Raw genomic sequence first — 25,598 nt, 5'->3', positions numbered from 1 at the left:
TTGCCTCATGTCATAAAATCAAAGCCTGACACACAAATCAAATCCTCAGTTTCAAATACACATATTAATCTCTGCGTCTGTCATTGTCTGAGTGAAGGTATGACGCTATCTAAAAGCTTCTTTATTTTTCACATGCCCATGTAAGATGCATAAATGTTCCTTCTTTGCTTTTGTATCTAGGACAAGTTGGGTAGTTACCTTTGGAAATCCTCACTGGAGAAACTGGAAATAAAGCGCCCTTGATTTTGTAAGTACTGAATAAAAAAATTATTCTGCTGTGTGCACATAACCTTGTATCTTCATCTGAAGCCATGTCTCCGTCATTTTCACAGATTATTAACAAGGAAGCCAAAGACAAAGTAACAAAATCAGACGAGAAACCATGAAATTCTCTGATTTTGCCTTTAATTGAGGTGGCAATCATCGCTTTATCCTCCAATGCTGTTCACTCAAACCATAATTTTTTAGCGACAGTTTAGAGAAGTTAGGGTTTTGCTGAAATGGCGACAACATAGAGGGAGTCAACGGTGAGCTTCACAAACTTAAACGCACAGACTGCAATTTCTGTCGCTGCAGGTCTCTCAATGGAAACAATAACATAAGATGAGGTTGCGATGTAACACTGAATGATGGGAGATGTTTTCTTCATTGTTCAACAACTACCATCACCCATGAAAATCTTTTTGAAGTGACTCAGGTGCATTAACAGCACAGTGGATCACTTAGATGCCTTTTATTCCCACTGCACTTTGTATTGTTGGTTTATTTCTGTTTACACTATGAAAGGAGGTGTGTTATGTAAGAACAACTATCACAAGGCCCTTTGTAAATAAAGAGTTTATGAAACAACAGGTATTATAAGTGAGGAGGACAAAAGTCTCGAGAAGCTCAGACCTTCCTCCTGCTGCTGGTTCAACTCTCTTCAACAATGTGGCTTTATAATTTTTTACTGAGTTTTGACCTCAAGGCCATATTCCTGTTTATTCTTATTTTTATCCTAACTGCAGACTACCTCAAATACAAGAACCCTCCAGATTTTCCTCCAGGACCGTTCCCTCTTCCCTTTGTTGGGAATATCTTCAGTGTGGACAAGAAACATCCACACATTTATTTTACCAAGGTAAAGATTGATACAAAGAAGGTATCACCTTACAGTGCCTGTAACCTTTCAGGATCAAAGATTAAAAGCGATATCATTTTTAAAGGCTTATATCAGTATCTTTTTGTATTGTTAAAGCACTTTAAAAGTGATTTCTAGTTTTGTTTCACCATTAACTTTTGCTGTGCATATTTTCATTTTAAAGTGTAAATTTTATTGTGGCATTCTAATACATTTAAATTTGATTGATCTGATTAATTTAATTGAACATACAGTTCAAGATTCATCACAGTATTGTGCAATTCCTATCAGAATAGTGGCATATGTGAACAATAACATATTTAATTTGGCAATGAACTAAAATGAAATGGAAGCCATTCAATACTTTTTATTAATTCACCTTGAGAATGTACTGCAGCTTAAAGTTTGCAAATGTGCATCTGTATTTGACTGAATTAATGACTGAATTTGAATATATAGAAACTAATAGCAGATACTGACATCTGGTGGTGAAATTGTAAATATAAATGCATATTCTGATCTCTATGCACGTGGCACAACAGGTCGCACATTTGTTCGCCATCCAAAAGTCCATATGATGCAGAAATGTGTTGTGGTTCATCACTGTTCCTTCATGTATTGTCTGCAGCTGGCTGACATCTATGGAAATGTGTTCAGCGTCCGCCTCGGCCGGGACAAGATGGTGTTTGTGTCTGGATACAAGATGGTGAAGGAAGCCATTGTGGCACAAGCCGAGAACTTTGTGGATCGACCATACAGTCCAATAAATGACAGACTTTTCTCAGGAACCGCAGGTATACACATTTCTGTCTTTTCTCTCATGCTGCAGAGAAATAACTTCCCCTGAAACACTAACCCTCTTTCCTCTGGATATTTGTGTCTAGATGGTCTGTTCATGAGCAATGGTGAAATATGGAAGACACAGCGGCGCTTTGCTTTGTCTACCTTACGTAGTTTTGGCCTGGGCAAAAACAGCCTTGAGCAGAGCATCTGTGAGGAGATCCGACACCTGCAGGAGGAGATAGAGAAGGAAAAAGGTGGCACACAATGAGAATAAAATACAGTTGGTTGGTCGCCTCAGCTCTTCAGCAAATTGACTAAACAGTGGACTCATTTCCTCCAGGTGAACCATTCAGTCCAGCAGGCCTCTTCAACAACGCTGTGTCCAACATCATTTGCCGGCTGGTGATGGGGAAACGATTTGAATACAATGACCACAAATTCCAGATGATGCTGAAGTATCTGTCTGAAGTTCTTTATCTGGAGGGCTCTATATGGGGTCTGGTAAGTCAGCCATATCTAGTGGCTTCAGAGACAGCATTCTGGTGGGAGCCAATCTGTAACTGTCTGAGAGGCCAATGGTCGTGCTCATAACTTGTCACCAAAGATGATGTGAGTGAAAGTTTCTCTCATCTACTTCTTTATTCCAAATAGCTGTATGAGTCATTGCCTGGAGTGATGAAACACTTGCCAGGTCCTCACAACAAACTGTTCAGCCACTTCAACACACTCCAAGACTTCATCACAGAGGAGGTGAAGAGTCACAAGAAGGACCTGGACTACAACAATCCCCGGGACTACATTGACACTTTCATCATTGAAATGGAAAAAGTATTTGAACAACTGCATTGCACTTACATGATTACTAGCCAATGACAGCACAGAGTGGCAGGACTAGGCAAAAAAAAACAACAAAATAATATTGTATACACTGCACTGTGTAGGCCCCGCTGTCAATCAACTGTATCTTGTCTGCATTTCTGAATAGCACAAAGAGACCGACCTGGGCTTCACTGAGACCAATCTGGCCCTGTGCTCTCTGGATCTGTTCCTGGCTGGAACTGAGACAACATCCACCACCTTGCTGTGGGCTTTGGTTTTCCTCATCAAACACCCTGATGTGAAGGGTAGGTGACACACTAGGCGCAAAAATGAGCTACCTGAAAAACAACCATAGACAGTAGAATAAGTGGATGCAATATGAACTTGCATTTTTTCTGAGGGCCAGCAGGGGTGACTGAACTGGTGGCCAAACTAGATCAGATAGAGACATAGCGAGGCTTAAAAATGGCACTCCAAAAAACAATGATTGAAATCATGGTGCCTACATCCACTGCTTTTTATACAGTCAATTGACACAACATGGAAAGAACACCAAATGAGTATACAGCCATGCTAGCAGCTCTGTGGGACTCTACCTATCAAGCCATCCAATAGTTGTTGAGATATTTCAGTCTGACAGACCAACCAACATTGTCATGCCACTACCATAGCTAATGGTAGGGATTGTTCGTATACCTCATTTTCTCTTTTAAAAAATTACAAAAAATATTTATTGGCATTTAATGGCATTATATATCCTGACTTGATCCCCACATCTACAAGTTCGTGGATAAACCTTTGAGGTAACAGAGCAGTTAAACCATTCAGATAAATGTTTTCTTTGTCGCAATGTTCATTTACTACCCGCACAGGAAAAAGTTCAAGGCAACATGTTGCCTTCAATCATCCTAATTTGTAAGCAACCTTTGGAGGAAATGAACAGAGAGCTTCACAGTTTCTCAAGTCTGTCTTAAAGCAATACTCACAAGCCCATTCCTTCGATTTTCTTGTATTTCTAGATAAAGTCCATGCAGAGATAGACAGAGTCATTGGACAGAACCGCCTGCCCTCCATGGCTGACAGAGCCAACCTGCCCTACACTGATGCCGTCATCCACGAGATCCAGAGGGTCGGAAACATCGTTCCTCTCAGTGCACTCAGAATGGCCACCAAGGACACAACACTGGGTGGTTACTCCATACCCAAGGTGCATTTAGTACAGTCATTTTAAGTCTTAATTATCTCCTGAAAGTTTTGGAGTAATGTTGTGTTGTTTCAGCAATGCATGGCGCTAACCTATGGGTTTTTTTTTTTTAAGGGTACATCCTTGATGCCCAACCTGACCACTGTGCTGTTCGACAAGACTGAATGGGAGACTCCAGACAGCTTCAACCCGGGACACTTCCTCGATGCTGAGGGAAAGTTTGTGAAGAGAGAAGCTTTCCTGCCTTTCTCTGCAGGTAAACCACATTCACCTCAATCTTTAGCACAACCTCAACCAGAATATAAGTGTCATCCTGAGCTCTTAAACCTTCCTGTGGACTCTTTAGGGAAACGTGTGTGTCTCGGAGAAGGCCTCGCCAAGATGGAGCTGTTCCTGTTTCTTGTCGGTTTACTACAGAAGTTCTCTTTCTCAGTTCCTGATGGAGTTGAGCTGAGTACAGAAGGAATTACTGGAATTACACGTGTACCACACCCCTACAAGGTTTACGCCAAGGCTCGCTGAATTATGCCGCATCTCACTCAACCACTTTACATCCAACTATGAAACAGATGAGACTAACAAAACACTTTGGGAGAGAAAACCTCAGTGTCAGCTTTTCATTTCTTGTACAACTGACCTGGTTATTGTCTCTGCCTCTATGTTTCAAAACATTTTTTTCTCCGACCAAGTCCAGTTGCCCTTTGATACATCCCTCCTTGGATCATGACCTGGATGACCTGAGAATCTTCACAGACACTGCTTAAAAGATGTTCCCTTTGTCCTTGTATTTGTTAATGACAACATGCAAGATTTCATGAACATACATTCTTTAAGATTACAACCTGTACTGGTTAAATGTTCTCTATATTAATGATGATCAGTTATGTCATGTATAAGCCATTAGTTAATGAAATGAAATCATTAACAAACGATTTCAACACATTTGTTAATAAGTAATGAATTATTAATTGATTTGTGTCACAAACCTTGATTAAGTCATTGTTAAAAACACAACATGACATACATTCATGGCTGGTGACTTATCTACAAACAACTGGGAGCAACAAATAATTTGTATATAATTCGTTGTTTGTTTTTATTTTAATTACTATTGCATCAATTTAACTGTGACTAATTAGCTGACTAAATTTTAGTAGTAAAAAACATCTTACTTCAGAGGCATTTAGTGGTACTGACAAGAATGACAGTAGGCACCAATGCATGCTGTACAGCATAACATACATAACGTTACACATAAAAACAATAAAAACACTGGCTCCAAAAAGCATCTTTCATGCTTTGGGGTGCTCAGGTGGATGCTAACTGCAACCTCATCGCTAGATGCCAACAAATCCTACAAACTGGACCTTTAAAAGCTCATTAACACAGAGAAGTAGGAAGAACAACTTCCCAACTTGGGAAATGGAACTATGCAAGGAGTATGAGAAAGAAATGAAACTACCCTCCTCTATAGATATGCTGCTCACTTCTGCTTAAAGCTCAAGGTAATATAACAGTAACCTATGATCAGACAGATGAAACTTTAATGTTACAACAAACACATCATGATAGCCTACACCGGCAAACTGTTAATTAGCAGTTCTTAATTAGAAAGTTATCTAACCACATATTACACTATGTCCAATTTAGTCAAGTTAGCTAGCTAGCTAGCCTGTAGTATGGTATAATGCTATGTTGACGTAAGTCTATGTACTGTTACAGGAGCAGTTTGTGTACCATCATCGGTATAATTTTGCTTCTACTCAGTTATCCCAGACAGAAATCTCTACAGTGTCATCACACTTTTGCACAAATCTGCATATTTTTGGTGATCTACTTGCTGCATTAAGGTGAGAAATAATAAGAGGCGGGCAGAATTTACATGCCGCAATTAGTGGGAAATTAACTACTTTATGTACTGTTTGACTGACAGAGGCTGACATATCAGAGAAAAGTTTAGTCTAAAATTAACCTCTGATGTGCATGGCTGCGCTACTTTTGTTCACTGCCCTTTAAAATGTCCTTTTGTTATGGTGTGAAAGATTGGAACAGTTATTAGCAATTTCTTAGCCTGTGTTTTGTTATTGGAGGGCTGTCCCCACTCTCACACATTGATCATTGTGTCTACATAAGCTGTGAGTCAGCAGAGTACCAGCCCATCTCTAACTAGAAATTGATGATCCTTCGCAGTCCCTTGCTCTTCTCCTCTGCTTCACAATGTGGCTGTGTGATTTGTTTCTGTGGCTTGATGTGAAGGGTTTGCTGATTTTCATCTTTGCCGTCCTCCTTGTCGCGTTTTTTCTGAACAAAAAGGATCCACCTAACTTTCCACCAGGACCACCAGCTCTCCCTCTTTTAGGAAACATCTTCAGCATTGAATCTAAGCAGCCTCACATTTACCTAACCAAGGTAAGATGACAGAATTTTCATATTATGCAGTCGTGTTTTTGCGATTCTTAAAATTCTACGAAAAATCTACATATTCAGTAGTGAATCTCCTGTTTTAGTGTGCCTAGAGACAGGTCCTAAAAAATTCAGTTAGAATGTGCTCCAACAGAATATTAAAATGTTTATGGTAGAAAACAATGCTGAAAACCTGCTGATTGGTCAGTGTCAGTGCATCTTATCAGAGTCACATGTTAAACAACAGGCCACTTATTCTCTATTCCTGCATCCACAGCTTGCTGATGTTTATGGGAATGTGTTCTGCATTCGCCTGGGAAGACACAAAACAGTGTTTGTGTCTGGGTGGAAGATGGTGAAGGAAGCCATAGTGACACAAGCTGACAACTTTGTGGACCGGCCTTACAGCCCAATGGTGACCCGGATTTATTCAGGGAACTCCGGTGAGTCACGCACACATACCAGCTCATCAGTGTTAAAGAAGTAATCGCGCCTCCTGATCCCTCCATGAGTAACATCATGTGGTTTCTCTCTGCGTCAGCGGGTCTGTTTTTCAGTAATGGGGACGTGTGGAGGAGACAGCGACGTTTTGCCATGTCCACATTGCGTACTTTTGGTCTTGCCAAAAGCTCCATGGAGCAGAGCATCTGTGAGGAGAGTCGTCACCTGCAGGAGGCGATGGAGAAGGAGAAAGGTTGGCAAAAACAACAAAATATAACAGGATGAGAAGCAAAAATACACAGTGTACTGCGACTGAAGATATTTCTTCTGTTCAGGTGAGCCATTTGACCCTGCGCCCCTCTTAAACAGCGCTGTAGCCAACATCATCTGCCAGATAGTGTTTGGGAGACGGTTTGACTACAGCGACCACAACCTCCAGAGCATGCTGAACAACCTGACTGAGATGGCCTATCTGGAAGGCTCCATATGGGCTCTAGTAAGATGCTCTGACACAACAAACAACCTCACATGGCTTTATCCATTTAAATTTCTGGATACACATTCAAAAAAGCTAGTATGAAAGTGCAACTGACTTTGGAAACAATGCAGATTTGTCATTCTGCCATTTGAAAGTGTTAACAATGTGAGCCCCTTTCCCTCTCCAAACAGCTCTATGATGCCTTCCCAGCACTGATGAAACGCCTGCCGGGGCCTCACAATGGCATCTTCAGCAACTGCAAATGTTTGGAGGCATCCATCAGGAGAGAGATTGAGAGGCACAAGTTGGACCTGGACCCCAGCAACCCACGGGATTACATCGACACCTTCCTGATAGAGGAGAGAGTATGGTGTTCACAATCAGTCACTATATATGAGAACCAAAAGCTTAGAAAAACATACTGACCTCTCTCTCCGCTCTGCCTGACAGCGCAACAGTCAACTGGGTTTCGACGATGAAAACCTGGTTCTGTGTTGTCTGGATCTGTTCCTGGCTGGTAGTGAAACCACCTCAAAGACCCTGCAGTGGGGTCTCATCTACCTCATCAAGAGCCCTCACATCCAGGGTGGGTGTTCAGATAAGACTCCCAGAGCAGGAAATAGATGATGGCAGAGAAAGAACATGTTTCAGATCAAATGGTCACTTTGACAGATAAATCTTTTTTTTCACCTCCCAGACAAAGTGCAGGCAGAGATAGACCGAGTGATCGGACAGAACCGCCAGCCCACCATGGCTGACAGACCCAACCTGTCCTACACTGACGCCGTCATCCATGAGATCCAGAGGATGGGAAACATTGTTCCTCTCAATGGACTCAGAATGGCCGCCAAGGACACGACACTGGGCCAATTCTTCATACCAAAGGTGCATCTACTTACAGCCTGCAGCAGCTTGGGAATCAAAACCGCCAGTTGTGTCACTTATGTGTTTATTAGAAAGCTGATGTGTAGTTTTATGTAGTTTGTGTGTCTGAAATATGTCAGTGTGGGAAAAGTCAGTTAACGTTCACAGCCTCATTTCTTTGTGTTTTTGCACGACTTATCTTGCATTCCCCATTTTCAAAACTTGATGACGCTGTTTACAAAAGGTATTTAGTGTGCGCAGAGGCCAGGGTTCGTTATTGCTTTTGGCTTAATCCCACTGAAATATATTTACACACTTCAGACTGCTTATGGAATAACAATTACTCCTAATCCACGTACAGCGACTTCTGGCATTTCCTGGGACGATAATCCGTCTGGTTCATTGCAAAAGCCTTGGCCCTCACTGGCTTGCTGGTTAAGCCCCTTGTTGTTATGAAATGGAATCATTTCTCACCTCCTACATTCAAAGATTGGATCAAAAGGTCCTGAACCGAATCAAGCTGGAGAAAATGCTCCACAGAAAGCTCCTGAAAAACCTTACGTACAGTCTGGAAGCCCTTTCTGCAAAACATGAAATCCTTGACACCGGGGGATCTAAATTTCTTATTGAGCTTATCCACATAAGCCAAAACCTCAACTCTTAACTCTGAGAAAACTGACATGTTGATAGTAAACAAACTGTGGCTGCACCATCGCTGAACCTCTTGTCTTTTTGTATAAAAAGTCCTAAATTGACTGCCGTCTCTTTGTGCAGGGAACCTCTGTGATGCCCAACCTGACCTCCGTGCTGTTTGACAAGAATGAATGGGAAACGCCTGACACCTTTAACCCTGAACACTTCCTGGATGCTGAAGGGAAGTTTGTGAGGAGGGATGCATTTTTACCTTTCTCTGCAGGTAACTTTCACATTTGATGGGTCTGATAATGACTGAATTTTGAGCTTGCCTTCAGTCTCATTCATTTCTGCTTGTTTCTCCAGGAAAGCGGGCATGTCTGGGTGAAGGCCTGGCCCGAATGGAGCTGTTCCTGTTTTTCGTCAGTTTGTTTCAGAAATTTCATTTTTCCACTCTGGATGGGGTTGAGCTGAGTACAGAAGGGATCACTGGAGCCACGCGCACACCGTACCCCTTTAAGATCTACGCCAAAGCCCGCTGAGCCCTGCAATCTGATCTCTACTCTGGACTGTGTGCTACAGTAAAACCAAACTGTGGTCAGTTTTCTTATCAATGCCATTTAAACTTTTAAGCAGTCCAGTGGAGACTCTACCACAACACATAATCTCATGTATGACTGTGGTGAGTTATCGTTTTTCCAACACGGACACTGTTCTGTGACCGGCAGATCCACACAATCAGCACAGTTTCAAGGTAAGCTCCCACGATTAGTGTCACCAATTCAGTATCCGAACAAACGTGAAATAAGGTCACAATCTCCCCATCTGTTCCTGAGTTATGGTGTTGAATTATGGTCGGAAAAGTGTTTTTGTAGAACATTATGAACATTTTGAAATTTGAGGAAACTCCCTCAAGGTTCCTGATATCGCGTAGATGAGAAAGGGACGTGCAGACGTACAAAGTGTGAACTACATAAACATCCTCTTTAATGAATGTGTGTTCAGTTCACTCACTGTCCCTCAGGCTGTGGACTGCACACCTACAGCAGGTGTAGTTTGATCTATCCTGATGGGGTTGATTTGTTAGCTGCTTTACACATGCGCACGTGAAGGAGCTGATGACATGGACTCACCTGTAAATAAACACCTGTGTGCGTCACATGACTTGTGGACAGTGTTGAAATTATACATTTCATCATTTTAAGCTCTATTTTGTTTTTTTGTTCTGGGTGTTTTTCATCCCTGGACCCAGACTGAGATTGATGCTACTGAATGTAAAACACACTTTTAGAAAAAGAATTTATTTGTTCACAAGAAAACCAAAAGATTGAAAATGTTTAACTCCTTAAATTCCTGAAAATTCATCACACCCTCCTCACTTTTCTTCATGTATACACAAACATAAAACACTACACATGGAGTTTCTGTGCTGTGCTACGTTTGATCGTACTTCTTGTTTTCATAGAAATGACACAGCTTTTAAATCAGCGGTCTACAAGAATCATCCACTGCAAAGGAAAATAAAAGCGCTTTGACACACATCTAATGGATCACAAACACATGATAAAATGCCTCTTTAGTGTTATTGCAAACATATAGAGTGACAAGGCAATCAAAAGCCATTTCATGTCGTGAAACTAGTGCACTTTAACTTAGGACTCCCTCAGGCCAGACAGCCAATAACCCACAATATCAAAGAAAACACCTGCTCCTCTACAGCGCTCTTCACTCTGAGCTTCCACCGTCAATAAACCGCCCGAAAACAAGTCTGTGATTAAATACAATATCGACTACAGCAATTAAAATTCTCAAGTTACAATTTGCAGATACTGTAAGAAAGCTTAACCTGGTTCTGACGTTTGGATCAGAAGCTGGTGTTAAAATCATGTTTACATTAGAGCTGTACAACTTCATAGATTATAGACTTAATTACTTACTACTAAATAAGCTTCAAGATAATCAGTGAATAGAAAGGCCTGCCAGTTTTCATTTAGAGCATGCTGCCAGTGAGGAAGTCCAATCACACTGTAGGAGTATAGAAAGTACATGATTAATGCACTCGTCCTGGATTTCTTGTGTAGGATTTGTTGTTGCAGCACCTCAGAGGTTGATTTGACTTAATGTGATTCATAGGATTTTCACAGCTTTTCATGATGATCCAGTTTAGTAAAAAAAAATTGTAAGTGACTGACGTTCGATGCTTAAAAGCAGTTGGTGGCCAGCACCAAATGTAGCACTCATTTTCTAAAGCACGTTTGTCTTTCCATCAGTCTGCTCAATGACAACATCAGTACCCCTCAAACTGCATAGTGTGATGGTGCACATTTCCACACGTCAACAATCATCTGAAGGCTTTACCATTTGAGTGAGCCTCTTTAAAATCACATTCACATATATGATGTGATGGGCTATGATTCTGAATAAAATCATTCATTTCTGGGCACACAGCATGACAGGGTAAGAGAGAGTGAGGGCTGAATTGATTATAGCGAGTGTTCAGCTGAGTGTGCAGTTTGTAAAGCAAACGGGGCAGATAGGAGATATGCTCTAAGTCTATGTTTGGGACAGTGTGCGCTACTCTAGCTAGCGAGGTGAACACAGGCTGTGGGCTCGTGTTCTATGCAGAGGTCAGCCTGGAGCATGCGTGTTGTGTGACAGTGTGCTATAAGCTCAGGCAGGTGACCCACTGGGTTGAGTCTGATAAGCGAGTGCTCATCGATCTCACTCAGCTCAGCCATGACCCCTCCCCGAAGCGCTGAGATCAAATGTGTTTAAGGTCACTTGAGTGCTCGTTGTTGGGAGGGAGTGGGGGATTTTTCCCTTAACTGGACAAAGGTGAGACATTTGGCTCTCTGACAAGGTCTACTTGGAGGTAGTGGCAGGCACGCTGATGGAAAGCGCCCGGCGTGGTGCGTTCGAGACCTGCCGCTGTTGGGACAAGAAGGACTGGGCGGGGGACACCACGGAGGAGGTGCAGCCACCGAGACGCGATTCAATCGCCAGTTTCTGAAAGTTCAGGCTCTGAGGGCGAAGACAGACACATTCTCAGTACACGCCGGGTGTCAGTAATGAATAAAGGTAGGTAAAGGTAAAGGTAGGATGTAAATCAGATAACTTGCCAGGGTTTCATTATACCTTGTTGTACCACGCTGTGACGATCAGCTTCTCCTCATACTCTCTCAGTCTGGCCTGCTCACATTGACGCTACAGAGGCAAAATCGGCCAAATGAGTTAAGTTTAAAAAACAGCCCTTTAAAAGAAGACTCTAGCCAAAAATGCTGAATGAGTCAAATTCAGATTAACCTCCAGGTTGAGCATCTGCTTGTCCCGATCTGCTAACTGGTTCCTCAGAGCCTGGATCTCAGCGGTGGCTGGATTTAGCTTAGGATCCAACGCTCGGATCACCTACGAGCAGGAAAGGATAGGGCAGTTGTAAATGGGCAGATCAAAATGCAAAGATAAAAGGATAAATATACTCTGATCACTCACATTACGAGCTTTCTCCAGGTACATTTTGTACCTCTCCTCCATGGCCCTCATGTCATCATCTTTCTTCTTCAGAGCGGCCATCAGCTCATCCAGCTTCAAGGCTGAGAGACAAGGAAGAAACCATGAGGCTTCACTTCAGCCATACTGCGTTGTCGTGTTCTGATGTGTTACAAAGCTACATTTCCCACTCCTGAGGTTGCACTTGTGGTGTCATTTTGGCAAAATCGGATTGGAGATGTGAGACTTACAAGTTTGAGTGTTGTCAGGCTGAAGGTCCTCCAGCAGCTCTTTCTTCTTCATGATTTCATCCTGAGCCTCGTTCAGCTGGACCCTGAGGACACAAGTGATGTTTCTTTACCTCCCTCTACTGGAGAACAAGGAGACTTACACCTCTCCACGTTTATCCAAGAACTGACTCACACTAACTAAACTGATTCACACTTACATGTGTGCATCCAGTTTCCGCTTCAGGTTTGACTAGAAAAACAAAGATGAAAATGTAAAGCCTCTACGAATACAATATAAAGATTACATCTGCAAATCAAACACATTTTAAATGGCTCTGAATCAGTTTAACATTTTGACTGAAAACGTAAACAAACTCAGCCAACACAAAGCTTGATAAGATAAACTGTGCAAGACATTTCCTCTGCATTGGTGCCAGTGTGAGTGTGAGTGTGCCACAAGCACTGGCAATTTGGGTGTGTATACTGATACACTCAAATTTCCCTGGCGGTGGATTAATAAATATCTTACATCATCGGGTTTGGCCGCCTGACTCTGCAGAGCCTTCTGGAGATCCTCAACCTGCTGCTGCAGCTCACTGATCCTCTCTCGACTCAGTCTGCAGATTGATCACAGTTAAAAACCAGTATACGTTAAAAAAGGAGTTCTACTCAAACCATCAGCACATAACGTAGCTAAAACGCATCGACAGCAGAGCAGCCGCTGACTGTGGAGAAAAAGAACCTCCATCACAGCCGTCTGCTGCTGACTTCCAGAGCGAGCTGAGCTCTGTTCACCTGTTGTCGGTGTCCAGCTCACTGCGCGTCTTGTGTGCTTCCTCCAGCTGCGTCTGCAGTGCAGCGATCCTCTCCCTCTCACACTCCTCCTGCTGCACTCTCAGCATCTTGTTCTCATGCTGCAGCCGGATGAACTTTTCTCTGAACAATCACACGAACAAAGGCAGCGTTCACGCACACACACTGCAGCAGAAAGTCAAGTCCACGCTGTCAGCAGCAGCATCTATTACCTGTACTCAATGGGCATTAATTCAGCTGCCAGGTTGTCGTGGCTGGGGCTGCCAGAAGGAAGCATCCCTACATGACACAAAGCAAATGCGCACTTTAGAATAACAAAGTGGATCAGCAGCGTCATTACAGTCAAATATGACTTTCCAGTGAGGTACCTGCTTGAGAGAGCTGGTGCTGTTGAGCCTGAGTGCATCGCAGCTCCTCGTTGATCTCCTTCAGAGACTCTCTCTCCATGATGATCCTCTGGCAGAAGGGAAGAGATTTCAAACAGTCCAAACGTCAGTGAAGTGTTTGCCGCAGCTAGAGTGAAAAAAAAAAACACTTCAAAAGCCGCCGCACCTCTTTCTCCTTCATCACAGTCTCCTGCTTTTCCTCCAGCTTCTTCATCTCAAAGGCCAGGTTGTCCGCTCGCCTCGTCTCCTCAGACAACTTCCTGTGCAGCTCCTGGACCTGAACGCACATTAGACAAGATGCGGCACTAAATGCATGATTTTTTTAAAGAGATGGCATCAAATATAATCACCACAATCTGAGTTTCTGCTTATCAGCTTTAACACTTTCCCTGCCAGGTTAGAGAGTTTGTGCAGCTGCAAATCTCTTTGTGGATTCCTGCCACGCTTTGCTCATATAGTCCTTTATGATAGTTTTTACCTCTGCTTTACTTAATGGTACTTGCACGTCCATTGGCTGTCATTTTAATAACCCAAACTGCCTTCGCAGGGTGTGGTCGACTATGTCCACATAAGCTTGACCCTCCTAATTCTTCAAAGCATTTCCCCCATTTCACCATGCATTGCAGATTCTGGTGATGTTTTAAATGCACCACTACAAATTCAGAGTCTGAGCTTGATCAGCATCCAGCTTTTTAAGGTTGGTTTCCGCTGCAGACATAAAACCTATGCATCCATAATTTAGGCCTTCTCTCATTATGGCCCAATAAATATGTAATAGAAAAGTCCTGCTTGTTCCCAAATCTGGCCCTGACCATCATCTCAGTGTATTAATGATCTTTTTGCAGCATTTTTGCACAGTTTGTCACTTTGTCAGTATGTTAGCACCAGGTAAGCTTTTCATTCATTCATTTCATTCATTCAGTATTTGTTTATATAATTTCACGGGTACTGATTTATACTATTTATTGTAGCATATAACTTCCACTTTGTCTGTTGCAGCTAGCATTTTGTTTTTCAAATACTTTCCATTGTCTTTGGCGCTAACATAATTATGAGCACAAACTCTATCCTGCAGCACCCCCTACCATATGTCAAAAAAAACATGGATTGCTGGAATATCTCCTCAATCGCGGGGAAGCGTTTTGCCATAAGTGATGGAAAATCTTGTCAATGGTGGGGGAAAGTGTTAAAGAAATCAAATCTTTACTGCATGAGTTAAAAGATGAGAGTTTTAGGTTGGAGTTTCGCTTTCATTTTCAGCCATGCTTTGCGTATCACTCACCTGTCTCTTGTACGTCTCCAGCTGTGCGCGGGCGGCGTTGGCCTTGCGCAGTTCCTCCTCCAGGCTAACGGTGTTGTGCATGTAGGTCATGTTATTCTCCTCCAGCAGCTTCATCTGCCGCTTCAGATCGCCGAGATTCTCCAGTTTACGTTTGTACGTTTCCACTGAGGCCTCCAGCATCACCACCCGATCAGAGCAGTTCCTACAACACATGAATACAAAATAAATACAGAAACATCGATAAATAGCTGTGACACCAAGCTGCATCAGGAAGAAGAATTTCCTCTATTTAGCCTCTAATTCCTCATCTTCACTAGCACAGGTGAATTTTAGCTTCTTCCCCAATAAGTATGTAATGTATAGCTGTTCCAACTGAATCATTTACAGTTTTGAGGTATTGTACCTTTTATTGGCACATTATATCGTGTGTTGATGTTGCTTTCCTGCTTCTTTTTTTTTTTGTACTCAATCAAGAAGTCAACCCAAGGCAGCAAAGCGCTAGCTGCATGCAGATTTTTGTTCCAACCAAACAAAACAATTTTACTGATTAGCACACCCTCAACAAGACAAGAGGGGCTAATCATGAGCCGACCTTCCCTCTCCACCCAGCTGGCCTCTCATCAGGAGGCAACAAAAGATGTTCGTATGCTGCTCCTTGGAGAAAGCCTGTTTTCACAGTTGTTTTTGTGCCGATCACCCTGCTGCAGTGCGCTCATCCACACAAACCTCAAAACATCCAGTTCATCCTTAAGAGCTCGAGATTCTTCTGCCAGGCTGGTGAGCTCGTCATTACGGTGCTGAACCTCAATCAGCTGCTTCTCCAGCTCTTCACAGTGGATCCGGTAGTCATCCTTTGCGGCCTCCAGCCTAAAAGAGGCAAACACGTTTAATCGTTCAGATGGTTACAACCGCGGTGAGGCTGCTGCAGCGCCTTTAAGCAGAAAGCGACGCACCTGAAGTTCTCCTCCTGCAGCGCCTCCACCTGTTGCTGCAGCTGGCTGTGTTTTCTCCCTGAGGGCGTGCTTGGGTCGTCGAACGAGTCCAGCTGATTGGCTCGGTCTGTTAGGACGTCATTCTCAGCCAATAAGCTGTTCCGTTCCTCTTGAAGAACAGTCACCTGTCCGGGTACAATAAGGTTTAGACCCACTCTCGCAAGTTTTCTACAAAGGTGAATTAATGTACGAACAACAAAAAATACAGTCGTCAGCAGGAAGAATCTGTGATGTTAAATCGGTCTTTAGCAAATTATGTCATGCAAAGCAAAGACACACCCCTTCCATTACAGAGAGCTCTCTTCCTCGCCCCGCTGTTAAAGCAAACAGTGCAGTTAATCCATGCTGGAAGCAGTGCACAGACAAAGTGCACTTTAAGCAAACATGTTAATACACGCTTAGTTAGTTTCACTTCTTACCATCACTTCCCTCATGCGTACTGGACTATTAGTCCGTGACTAATGTGTCTAACTTGTCCTGCATACAATACAACACCCTCCATGGTTGAAATCAATATCATATTAAAACAACAATCTTTATCTCATATATAACACAACATGGTCAGCCCAGTCAATGCCAAATCTTCCACATACATGCACTGAAACGCAAGGAAACTTCAGTAACTAACGGTCTGCTTGGAATCATAGAATTAGACGTCAGAATTTTGTAAAATGATAAGATGTGATTATTATCACAAGAATGAAAAAATTATTGTGAATTATTTCCAGCCCTATTTTTCACTCCGTTGTCTTTTCCAATAAACTTTACTGCAACTCTTACGTAGACCAAAAGAAGGCGACAACGTGGTTATTGTGACAGACAGATGCTCCTGGGTGAATTAAAGGAATAATCCCACACAGTACTCAAACACGTCCTCTGCGTGACTCGTCTCAAACTGGATCCCGACTGAGCCATCTGTTAGCGGAGTTAGAGTAAACATTTGAGCAGCTGGTTTAGATGGGTTTAGTTGTGCCGAACGCTCGGCCATGTTGGACTTACCTCGCTGCGGCGAGAGACGAGCAACACTGGAGACAGAACAAATCAAATCTGTCGAGAGTCCAGTTGAACAGGAGATCAGTGCCTGTGCTAACGTCTGCCTGCCTGCACAGTGCTGAGCGAGGCCTTCTAGCAGTGGCAGAGCATGAGCTGGCTGCCACAGTGGGACCAGCAGAGCCCAGACTGTGAACCCACAGTCTTTCTGCCACAGCAGCTCCAGACAATGGACGCAAGCATTACAGCAAATTACACAACTCCTGTTTATACTGTACCACAGGCATGCATGTGTGTATGAGTGTGTGTAGACATGGAGATCTGAATATTGGCAGAAGCCACTGAGGCGAGACAGCTGTAAATGAATCCTGTTGAAACATATCTGAAAAAAAATAAAATAAAATACTCAAGCGTGTGTGTGTGTGTGTGTGTGTGTGTGTGTGTGTGTGTGTATAAGCTCTGTGCTCACCTGCATGTCCAGCTCTTGGCAGCGTTGGGCCAATGCTTCCTTCTCTGCTAGAAGTTCAGTGAGGTCCTCGAGGGCTTTTTTTAGCTGGACACATGAAGCAAAAGCAGAATTAACTAACATGTACATTCATATAAGTTATACACTGTAACACAGGACTAATCAACTGATGCACAGAGGGCTGCACTGTGCAGTAACAATCAGGATTTCAGCTCTCAGTGCTGGAGGAGGTATTCAGATCCAAGTAAAAGTACTGATATCACACTGTAAAAATACTCAATACAAGTAAAAGTCATGCACTGAAGATATTACTTTAGTAAAGTATGTAAGAATAAACAGGAAAATGTACTTAATGCAGAAGAATGCCTCGTGTTACTGTTATAATATTATGTATTCTATCATTGGATTCAGTAGATCGTTACTCATGCATGAAAGTAAAAGCAGGATTTTGCTGTTGTAGCTGGCTGAGGGTGAGCCATGAGACTGCAGCTTATTATTCATTTTCATCGTGGATTAATCTGCGGATTATTTTATCAACTAATTCATTGTTTGGTTTGTAAAAACTCAGAAAGAAGTGAGAAATGCTGTCACAAGTTCTCAGAGCCCAAAGCAACAACTTCACACTGCCTGTTCTGTCCAACCAACAGACGACAAACATCAAAATGATCTAAAATAAATCAGGTAATTTTATGAATTATATATAAATACTTCAAAGGAAAGGCAGCAAATCTTCACATTTGTGAAGCTGAAACCATGAAATGTTTAGAATTTTAGCATGAAAACTTACTTTAACGCTTAGTTTCCAATTAATTCTCTGAACTGTATTTCCCTCTGACTTGCAGTGGAGTAGAAATATAAAACAAAAACATATTTAGACACTAATTGCAAATGAAAATAGATATTACAGTAATGTGGAGTGCTATGCACACTTGATGGATTTGTTCCTTTTGGAGCGATTTAAATTTTAATCCCAACAAACTGTGTGTCATTTTTCTTATATAACACATATTGATCATAAAATTGGGCCAAATTCACTCAGTGCAGAGAATTTGAGCAGAAAGAGAAAGAGAAAGAGAGAGAGAGAAAGAGAGAAAGAGAAAGAGAAAGAGAGAAAGAGCAGCTTCCCACCAACAGAAGCTCTCCCAGTGAGCCTCTGTGGTAATAACACTGACCTGCTGTTCTGTGTCCCCTGACAGCTCTGCTCCAAATGGGGCCATGGTCTCTTTACTCATGAGCTGGGGAGGAAAAACGTCACTGGATTTATGCGTCACATCATCATAATAACTGCAAAGCCTCAACATCTTTTCCCACACACACACACACACACACACACACACACACACACACACACACACCCTCTGTCCACCTCCAACAACTACTGCCGCTTTGAGACAAGTTACACTTACTGAAAAACATACAACTTCTCCTCCAAGCTTTTCTGGACATTTTCACTACCTCTACTCTGTGTGAGGGACAGGCTTGGTGTTAGGATGGACTGACCTCCTGGATGGCTGTCATCACAACGTGTTGCACAGACTCCTCCAGGGTCATGATGATCTGAATGTATTCTGGCGGCAGAATGAGAGAGATTCATCGATGACAAACATTAACCGTGTTGTTTCTCATCTTTCAGCATCTGTGCCCCACTTCCAAATGTAACACTGCGGTCATTGATTTCCCATTGATGAGCTCTGCCTTTGTCAGCAGCTTGGCAGGGCAATAATTAAACACTGTTTGTCTTCACCGATCTGGATTCTGATGTAACAATTCCCTTTCTATCTGTGCAGCACATGTAAAGTGATACTTCGCAGCCACATACCTTGTTTACGCTCACATCTGACAGCGCAGCCCAACACGAGCTGCAGCAGCCTCCCCAGCTGCACGGGGTCTGAATGCTCTGCCACCAGGGCCAGATCTGGTAAGGGGAAGTCTGAGATTTCCTGAGCTAAGACCTGATGGTGCAGAGACAGATTACAGTCAGTACGTTCACATGCACACTAATATGCCACTATCACTCCCAATACGACAATTTTCTGAATATGATACATATTCTATATGATATAGTGTGTCTCAGTTGGGTTTTTTTACAGCAGTTTGCAACACAAGGCCTCTTTCCTGTTTACGGTCAGTTCTGTGCGGCAACAGCTTGCAAGGCTGCTGTTGAGACGCACGCACAAAAGAAAAGACCACATTTCTGATCGGAAGGAGAAACAGACCTGCTTTTAAACATTATGAAAGATGTGGATATCAACATGTTTTTGGATATATGTAAATATCACAACACAAACCTTCAAACTGTCAAAAATGAAAGGAACGAATGGAAGGGGGAGGCTGTGTTTGTTGGTCAGAGTGTGCACGGCTGCATGGAAACAGGGATATCAGTGGAATATTCATTGTCATTGGCCAAGTAAACAGCTTAGTAGGATTATTGTTGTTTTTTTGTTTTGTTTTCTTCAGAAAAGGGACAAAAACTGCCGGTTTTGTGCCTGTATTTTAATCAGTGGGTCAAACTGCACTATTTTTACAACCCTGTAAACATCTGCAGTAGTAGAGTTTTGCTACAACTAAGAGGATTCATAATTAAAATGTTTCCAGCATGTGTTGATTTAGCAAAACTGATATAAAACTCTGCCGAGCTTCAGTTCTTCATGGCATGTGTGCACCAGGCGCGAGCTGCTGGATGCTTGTTTTGATCTCAGCCACACCCCACACTCCTGGGACTCTGCACTACATAAACAGTGCATACTACAACCCCCACAAGAATCCAATGAACACACAGAGTCCAACCCTCACATACAGTGATTCCCTCTCTCAGTCACAACTGTGCAAACACAGGGAGAACAGTGTGTACACGGACGCAACCTACCTCATTATAATAATCCACCATCATCTGAAGGATCTTCTTCAGGTTGTTCAACTGAGAACACACACAAGGTTGTGAAGAGCTATGAGCTTAGTTTACAGCCATAATGGGAACGAAGACAACTGCTGAACAACAGAGTTTCCCTGCAAACACCATTTATGTTCATGCGGTGACAAAATGAAGATGTTTCATATGTACAAAAGTGACAGTAAGCCTTTTTCACAGCAGCCATTTGGACTTGTCATGGTAGAAAAAGTAAACTGAAGTTCATTTTAGATTATTTACACCTCTGCTTGTCCTACTGTGACATGTCAAAATGCCTTTGTGAAAAAGGTCGACTGGGGAGGAAAGAAACAGCAACAGGGAGACAGTCACAGCCAAACAGAGGGAGACAGAATGGCGTGCTCTTACGTCACATATGGCTGAACACATTTGGACATACATGTACACATTTCACCAGAGGAGTCAGGGCGCGGGGTCAGGGTGCAGGCTAAGCCAGGAGCAGCACCCCTGGGGCAGGCAGCAGGTCAGTGTTAGGGACAGTTTGGCCAGGTTGAAGCAAACACAGGATTTAGCACACACAGGGGTTCAGCAAAATACAAAGAGAGAAGTCAGAGAGGACAGAAAAGAGACGGGGAGGACAGCACTGCTCTGTACCTTCAGCCTCAAGTTATCCTCAACATCGGTTTTGATACGACTGAGCCATCCGTCACTGAACCAGGCCGGGTCTCTGCAGCACACAACATAAACAGACACACACAGAGGAACAACTGCTCATCTACACATGACTTCTCAGTTAACTGGAAAATTCAAGGTCAAAATCTTCTGGATAATATGAAATGCTGCAGTTAACTTTCCCTCAGCCACCTTTTACTAAAGACAACTATTTCCTACAGTCTGCAGAAAGATGTTTTAAAAAGGCCCAAAAAACAGTAGTGCTCTTTCATTCAGCTGTGGGTTGTGCGAGTAGGTGCAGAGTAACAGTGACAGTAAACTGAAGAGTTTTTCCCATAGAAAGAGTTCGAATCTCCACTCGCTCATAACACAATGTGCCCTTCTACCGTAGCTCTGCTGCATTTTGAACTCTCAAGGTTCGGAGAAGAAAGCGGTTTCTCTTTTCTCTACAAGAGACCTCGTGTATGAATCAACACTCGTACCCACTGGTGAATTTAAAAACACTCTGCTGTCTGAAAGAAATGGTTTGACATAGAAATAAAATGGGCCAAGAAATGTGATTATCACTCAGTCCAATAGGTTTTATGTTTAAGGATTTTAAAGTCAATTCAAGAAAAAAGTATTAGAGATTAACTGTGACTGAGTGACAAACAAAATTCTTTATTTTTGCATTTTAGCAAATATTTACATGGTGCACAGTACAGATTGTTTTAGATAAACTTATAAAATAACAAATTATCCCAACAAATGTGCCTCTATTATGTAAATGAAGTACCAGGCATGAGATGTTGCCTATATGTTGTATTCCAGTGTGTTTCTGTGTGTGTGTTCTCCAGTGACTGCGCTGTATATAAAGATGGACAACGTGACAGCTCCTCCAGAACATCTCATCGCGCCCCCGGTGTCTGGCTGCAGAATAGGACATAAATCCTAGTGGGAGGAAGTGCAGACACGGCGTCCATCTTTATTTACATTCACTGATGTTCTCTCACATTTGATGCAGTGCCTGTGATATTGCTGCTCCAGTGGTCAGCTCTCCCACCGTGCTGCAGGGTGCAGGTGTGTTGAAGGTCTGCAGCTGAGAGGCAGAAAACACAGCATCATCATGAGGAGAGTGAAGGAAATAAACACATGTTAGGGAGGTGGTGACGTGCAGACAAACACTGCATCAACCGAGCGATTACTAAAGAGTTTCTCCACAACACTGCAGACGTGGTGAGATGTTGCACCTGCATCTGAACAGCTACGAGGGAAGACTTAATAAAGGAGAGAGGGAAGGGATGCGCTGATGGAGAGTGGGATGACAGGTTGTACTGCAGATAGAGGTGGCAAAGACACCACAGCCAGGCAAAGACAAAGGTTTCTCCGTGCAGCAACTACCGATTATTTTAATTGTCGATGAATCTGCCTATTTTGATGCATAAAATGTCAAAAAATGGTGAAAAACATCAATCAATCACTGAAAGCCCAAAACGAGACAACCACCATTTAAAGACACTGATATCTATTGTTAAAATTGGAGCGTGGACAACTTTTAAAGTCATGAGTCTGACTTCCAGCGGTAACTAAGAATATTTCCTCCACTACTGTTCTTACAATTTTGAGGCACTTGTACTTGAATTGGGTATTAATCACTAGTTACTTTGCAGATTCAGACTGCTGATAGATGTCATACATGCATCACCCTGCAGTATGTAAAGCAGCTGAAATTAGTCTCACCTTTATCAACTGGTACACATGAATGCATCACCAGTTACAGGGCAGTATTTTTTTTCTCAAATCACCCCTTTTGAAAAAGTATATCATAGGTATATTTCGATGCTCATACTTATGTGCCTTTGGTTAAGTGAGATTTTAAATGCAGGACACGTAATGGAGCATTTTTATACTGTGTTATTGGTACTTTTCCTCACGAAATCCCGGTGAAATAATTCCGTCTAACCTCTTCCTCAGTGGTACTTGCTGGACATGGTACTCATGAGACAAAACCCACGAAGAAGAGCAGGTGCGGCTCCGGTAGCTAGCTGCGCCTCAGGTGAGCGGCGGTGCTTCGCTGCCGTTAGCTCCGTTTAATCAGTTACATAATGTGAACAATCGATCCAACGAGCCACATTCCGCAAATATCTGCCGGTTAATGGGATTATCACGCGGAACACGGCAAGGGTAAACTACAGTGAAGGAGCTGGTTGTCTTTGCAGCTCCAATTGTTAACTTTATATTCATTAGCTCCTTGGTCCTCACCGAACTGAGCTACGTGTCGTCCCCGGTGGACTGACCGTGTCCCCGCAGAGCCCCTGCCCGTTAAATGACTAGCAGCTACGTCTGAAGCTAATCTCCGTAATAACGACGTAGAACAGCTGCTGTTACTGTAACTGACGACCTCGTCTCATTTTCCCTCAGCTGGTGAAAAGTGTCGCTAACACCTCCACCACCTTCACCCAGGTAAGCGAAAACGCCTCCTCGGTTTCCTTGTATCCGGCGACACATTCACAAAGCACGAAGCACAAGAAACTCACCCATATTATGAGGCTCTCCGTCAGTGCCGTGTTATTCTCGTCCATTTGTTCCCTTTTAGCTTAAAGCTAAATATTTTTTCCACCTGTCAGCGAAGCTCTTCCGCTCCTTTCCTCTGCATTTGACCTCACCTGCTGCCAAGAGGTAAATCTCTAACGACAAGTTCGTAGAGCGAAAAGCCACGGCGTCGGTTCCGGCGTAAAAACAGCGTAACATGTACGTGAATGGCGCAATTTCTTAGTTCTTTAACGTTTACTTGCTTGCAGGCTTGGGTTGGGGTAAAGTGAGGGCGGGGATACAGATCAGATCCAATCAGCGCTGAGATCTGTGAAGAGTGACGGCGGTTAATCTGAACTGTAGCCAATCGGAGAGCGTGATTTTCGATTACAGGCGCTCTCACTATTTGGACAAAATCAGAACATGTCTGATGATCAGCTTCCCTTCCCTCATTATTGATTGATAAATCTCGTTGAGAAAATCAAACACAAGGGAATTAAACACAGTTAAATCTGTATTACTTGATGAAAGAAAGACTATTTTGATATGTTATGGTACTCAATCTGTTGTCAGTACTGTAGCTCAGTAAAACTTGTCTCTCCCCAGTGATGCTGCCATCCCACATTTCAGTTGACAAAGTTATAATAAAGTTACTCTTTTACAACACAATGGCTTATAATATCTTTACAGATGCGGCTGCTTCAGATAAAACTGTGCTAAAGATATAAACTGTATTCTAATCTAATTGTATGTGTAGTTTTAAAAAGTTATAACCAAAACCATCTAAATAAATGTGAGGAGAAAGTGACTGAGTTGAACAAAAACCTGCAAGAATAACAAAAGCCCCAAAATAAATGCCTTTAGAGCAAACATCTAATAGACTAATTCAGAAAAACATTTTCATTCTGTGTTTAGCTTCATCTCGCTCAACCAACATGAAATCTTAACTCCAGTTTGTTTCATGTTCATTTGACATAGTGTACATAACCTCACCCTACAGCCAACAGAGACATGATCCTGCACAGCCAGTTTTGACTGCAGTTGGAAACTGAATGCAAATTGTTGATCCCCTTTAGCCTGAACTACTTATCTGCGACCCGTGCTCACGCAGCCACTAAAAGCTTGTCAGCATGCCAGCCATTTTCTGATGGTAAATCATTTCTCAGAAATACCATAAACTTGCTCGCATTATCCATATATAGAACTCACATGAGTGTTCAGGAGCTAAAGTCTGCTGCCAGTACCTCATGTCTATCAAAGATAACAAATGTCACATGTGTCGCCTGCTTTCTGCACCACAACATGGAAAATTCCAAACATACATGAGATGTACACATGTGGCCTCATTACATATGTTATTTAAATGTGGTTGAATTTAACCCAAGGTGTTCTTGCATCACTCTAACAGTAGGGGATCACTGAGCATAGTAAAATCAGTGTGTGTGGACTTTACCCGTGTTGCCTTCAGGAGCGTCCTCTGTCCTTTGTTTAACTGACAGTGTGTTTCATCTCCTGATCTCTGCCGCCATGAGACCCTGACCCTCACCTAATGATGGGATAGCTGCTATTTTTAGATGACCTGAACCCCTCCTGACTCCCTCTCTTCAACTGCTATCTAAGGTGAAGGACCTGTGTAAATATTTGCGAGGATGTTTATGCAATGGCTGCCACAGTGAAGTATGTGAAGATTACCACATTAGATTCTGGATAAGAGTGGGTTTTTTTTAATCGAAGCAAATGAATTCACTTTTACTGCTCTATTGCTGCGTTTGGAGACATTTGTCGAACATTTTTAACTTTATATGAACCCTCAAAGAATGATGGAGTCTGAGAAGGTTGTTTGAGAATCTGCTGAATACGGACCTCCTTTTGGTTATTTGGTTATCTTCAGGTGCCTCTTCACAACTCTGAGTGTTAATGTCAGTGACATCCACATGCATTTCACAACCAATAGTTTATGGTAAAAGAAGCAGGGCTGTCGCTAGGGTAAACTTTGGGTAAATGATTGGCGAGATCAGATCTGGCCTACTTTAACACAGCGTGGGATAGATCTGTTCAGCCTTTGATTTTGGTGGAAAGTCATGTGACCCAAATAGTTTGCTTTTAGCCAGACTCAAGGGGCGGGTTGGGGTTGCTTTTTAGATGTAATGATTGAAACA

The 25,598-nt window shown here is 42.7% G+C and overlaps 3 protein-coding genes across 3 annotated transcripts; 2 read left to right on the top strand and 1 right to left on the bottom strand.

The window, feature by feature from the left end:
* The first annotated feature begins 928 nt into the window (after positions 1-928).
* Positions 929-4,448, top strand: LOC139329953 (cytochrome P450 2J4-like). The gene is made up of 9 exons (XM_070960620.1): positions 929-1,120; positions 1,749-1,914; positions 2,005-2,157; positions 2,244-2,404; positions 2,555-2,731; positions 2,889-3,027; positions 3,742-3,929; positions 4,041-4,182; positions 4,273-4,448. Exons 1-9 carry the CDS (start codon positions 929-931, stop codon positions 4,446-4,448), a joined length of 1,494 nt encoding a protein of 497 aa, XP_070816721.1.
* A 1,693-nt stretch (positions 4,449-6,141) lies between these two features.
* Positions 6,142-9,287, top strand: LOC139329947 (cytochrome P450 2J1-like). Its single transcript, XM_070960614.1, has 9 exons — positions 6,142-6,335; positions 6,607-6,772; positions 6,871-7,023; positions 7,106-7,266; positions 7,440-7,613; positions 7,699-7,834; positions 7,946-8,133; positions 8,887-9,028; positions 9,112-9,287. Exons 1-9 carry the CDS (start codon positions 6,144-6,146, stop codon positions 9,285-9,287), a joined length of 1,488 nt encoding a protein of 495 aa, XP_070816715.1. The 5' UTR covers positions 6,142-6,143.
* Positions 9,288-10,027: 740 nt separating this feature from the next.
* On the bottom strand, positions 10,028-23,651 carry hook1 (hook microtubule-tethering protein 1). The gene is made up of 22 exons (XM_070960613.1): positions 23,445-23,651; positions 21,921-22,006; positions 20,911-20,983; positions 20,257-20,307; positions 19,210-19,342; positions 18,891-18,958; positions 18,563-18,625; positions 17,394-17,477; positions 15,896-16,059; positions 15,669-15,809; positions 14,943-15,144; positions 13,827-13,937; positions 13,643-13,730; positions 13,487-13,553; positions 13,257-13,397; positions 12,991-13,078; positions 12,680-12,711; positions 12,483-12,565; positions 12,235-12,335; positions 12,049-12,150; positions 11,881-11,949; positions 10,028-11,766 (listed from the first exon to the last, which is right to left on the bottom strand). Exons 1-22 carry the CDS (start codon positions 23,487-23,489, stop codon positions 11,608-11,610), a joined length of 2,151 nt encoding a protein of 716 aa, XP_070816714.1. The 5' UTR covers positions 23,490-23,651; the 3' UTR covers positions 10,028-11,607.
* Between the last annotated feature and the right edge of the window lie 1,947 nt (positions 23,652-25,598).

The sequence above is a fragment of the Chaetodon trifascialis genome, chromosome 4 (assembly GCF_039877785.1).
Source record: "Chaetodon trifascialis isolate fChaTrf1 chromosome 4, fChaTrf1.hap1, whole genome shotgun sequence".
In the NCBI taxonomy this organism is placed as follows: Eukaryota; Metazoa; Chordata; class Actinopteri; order Chaetodontiformes; family Chaetodontidae; genus Chaetodon; species Chaetodon trifascialis.
This window is presented reverse-complemented; position numbering and strand designations above follow the sequence as displayed.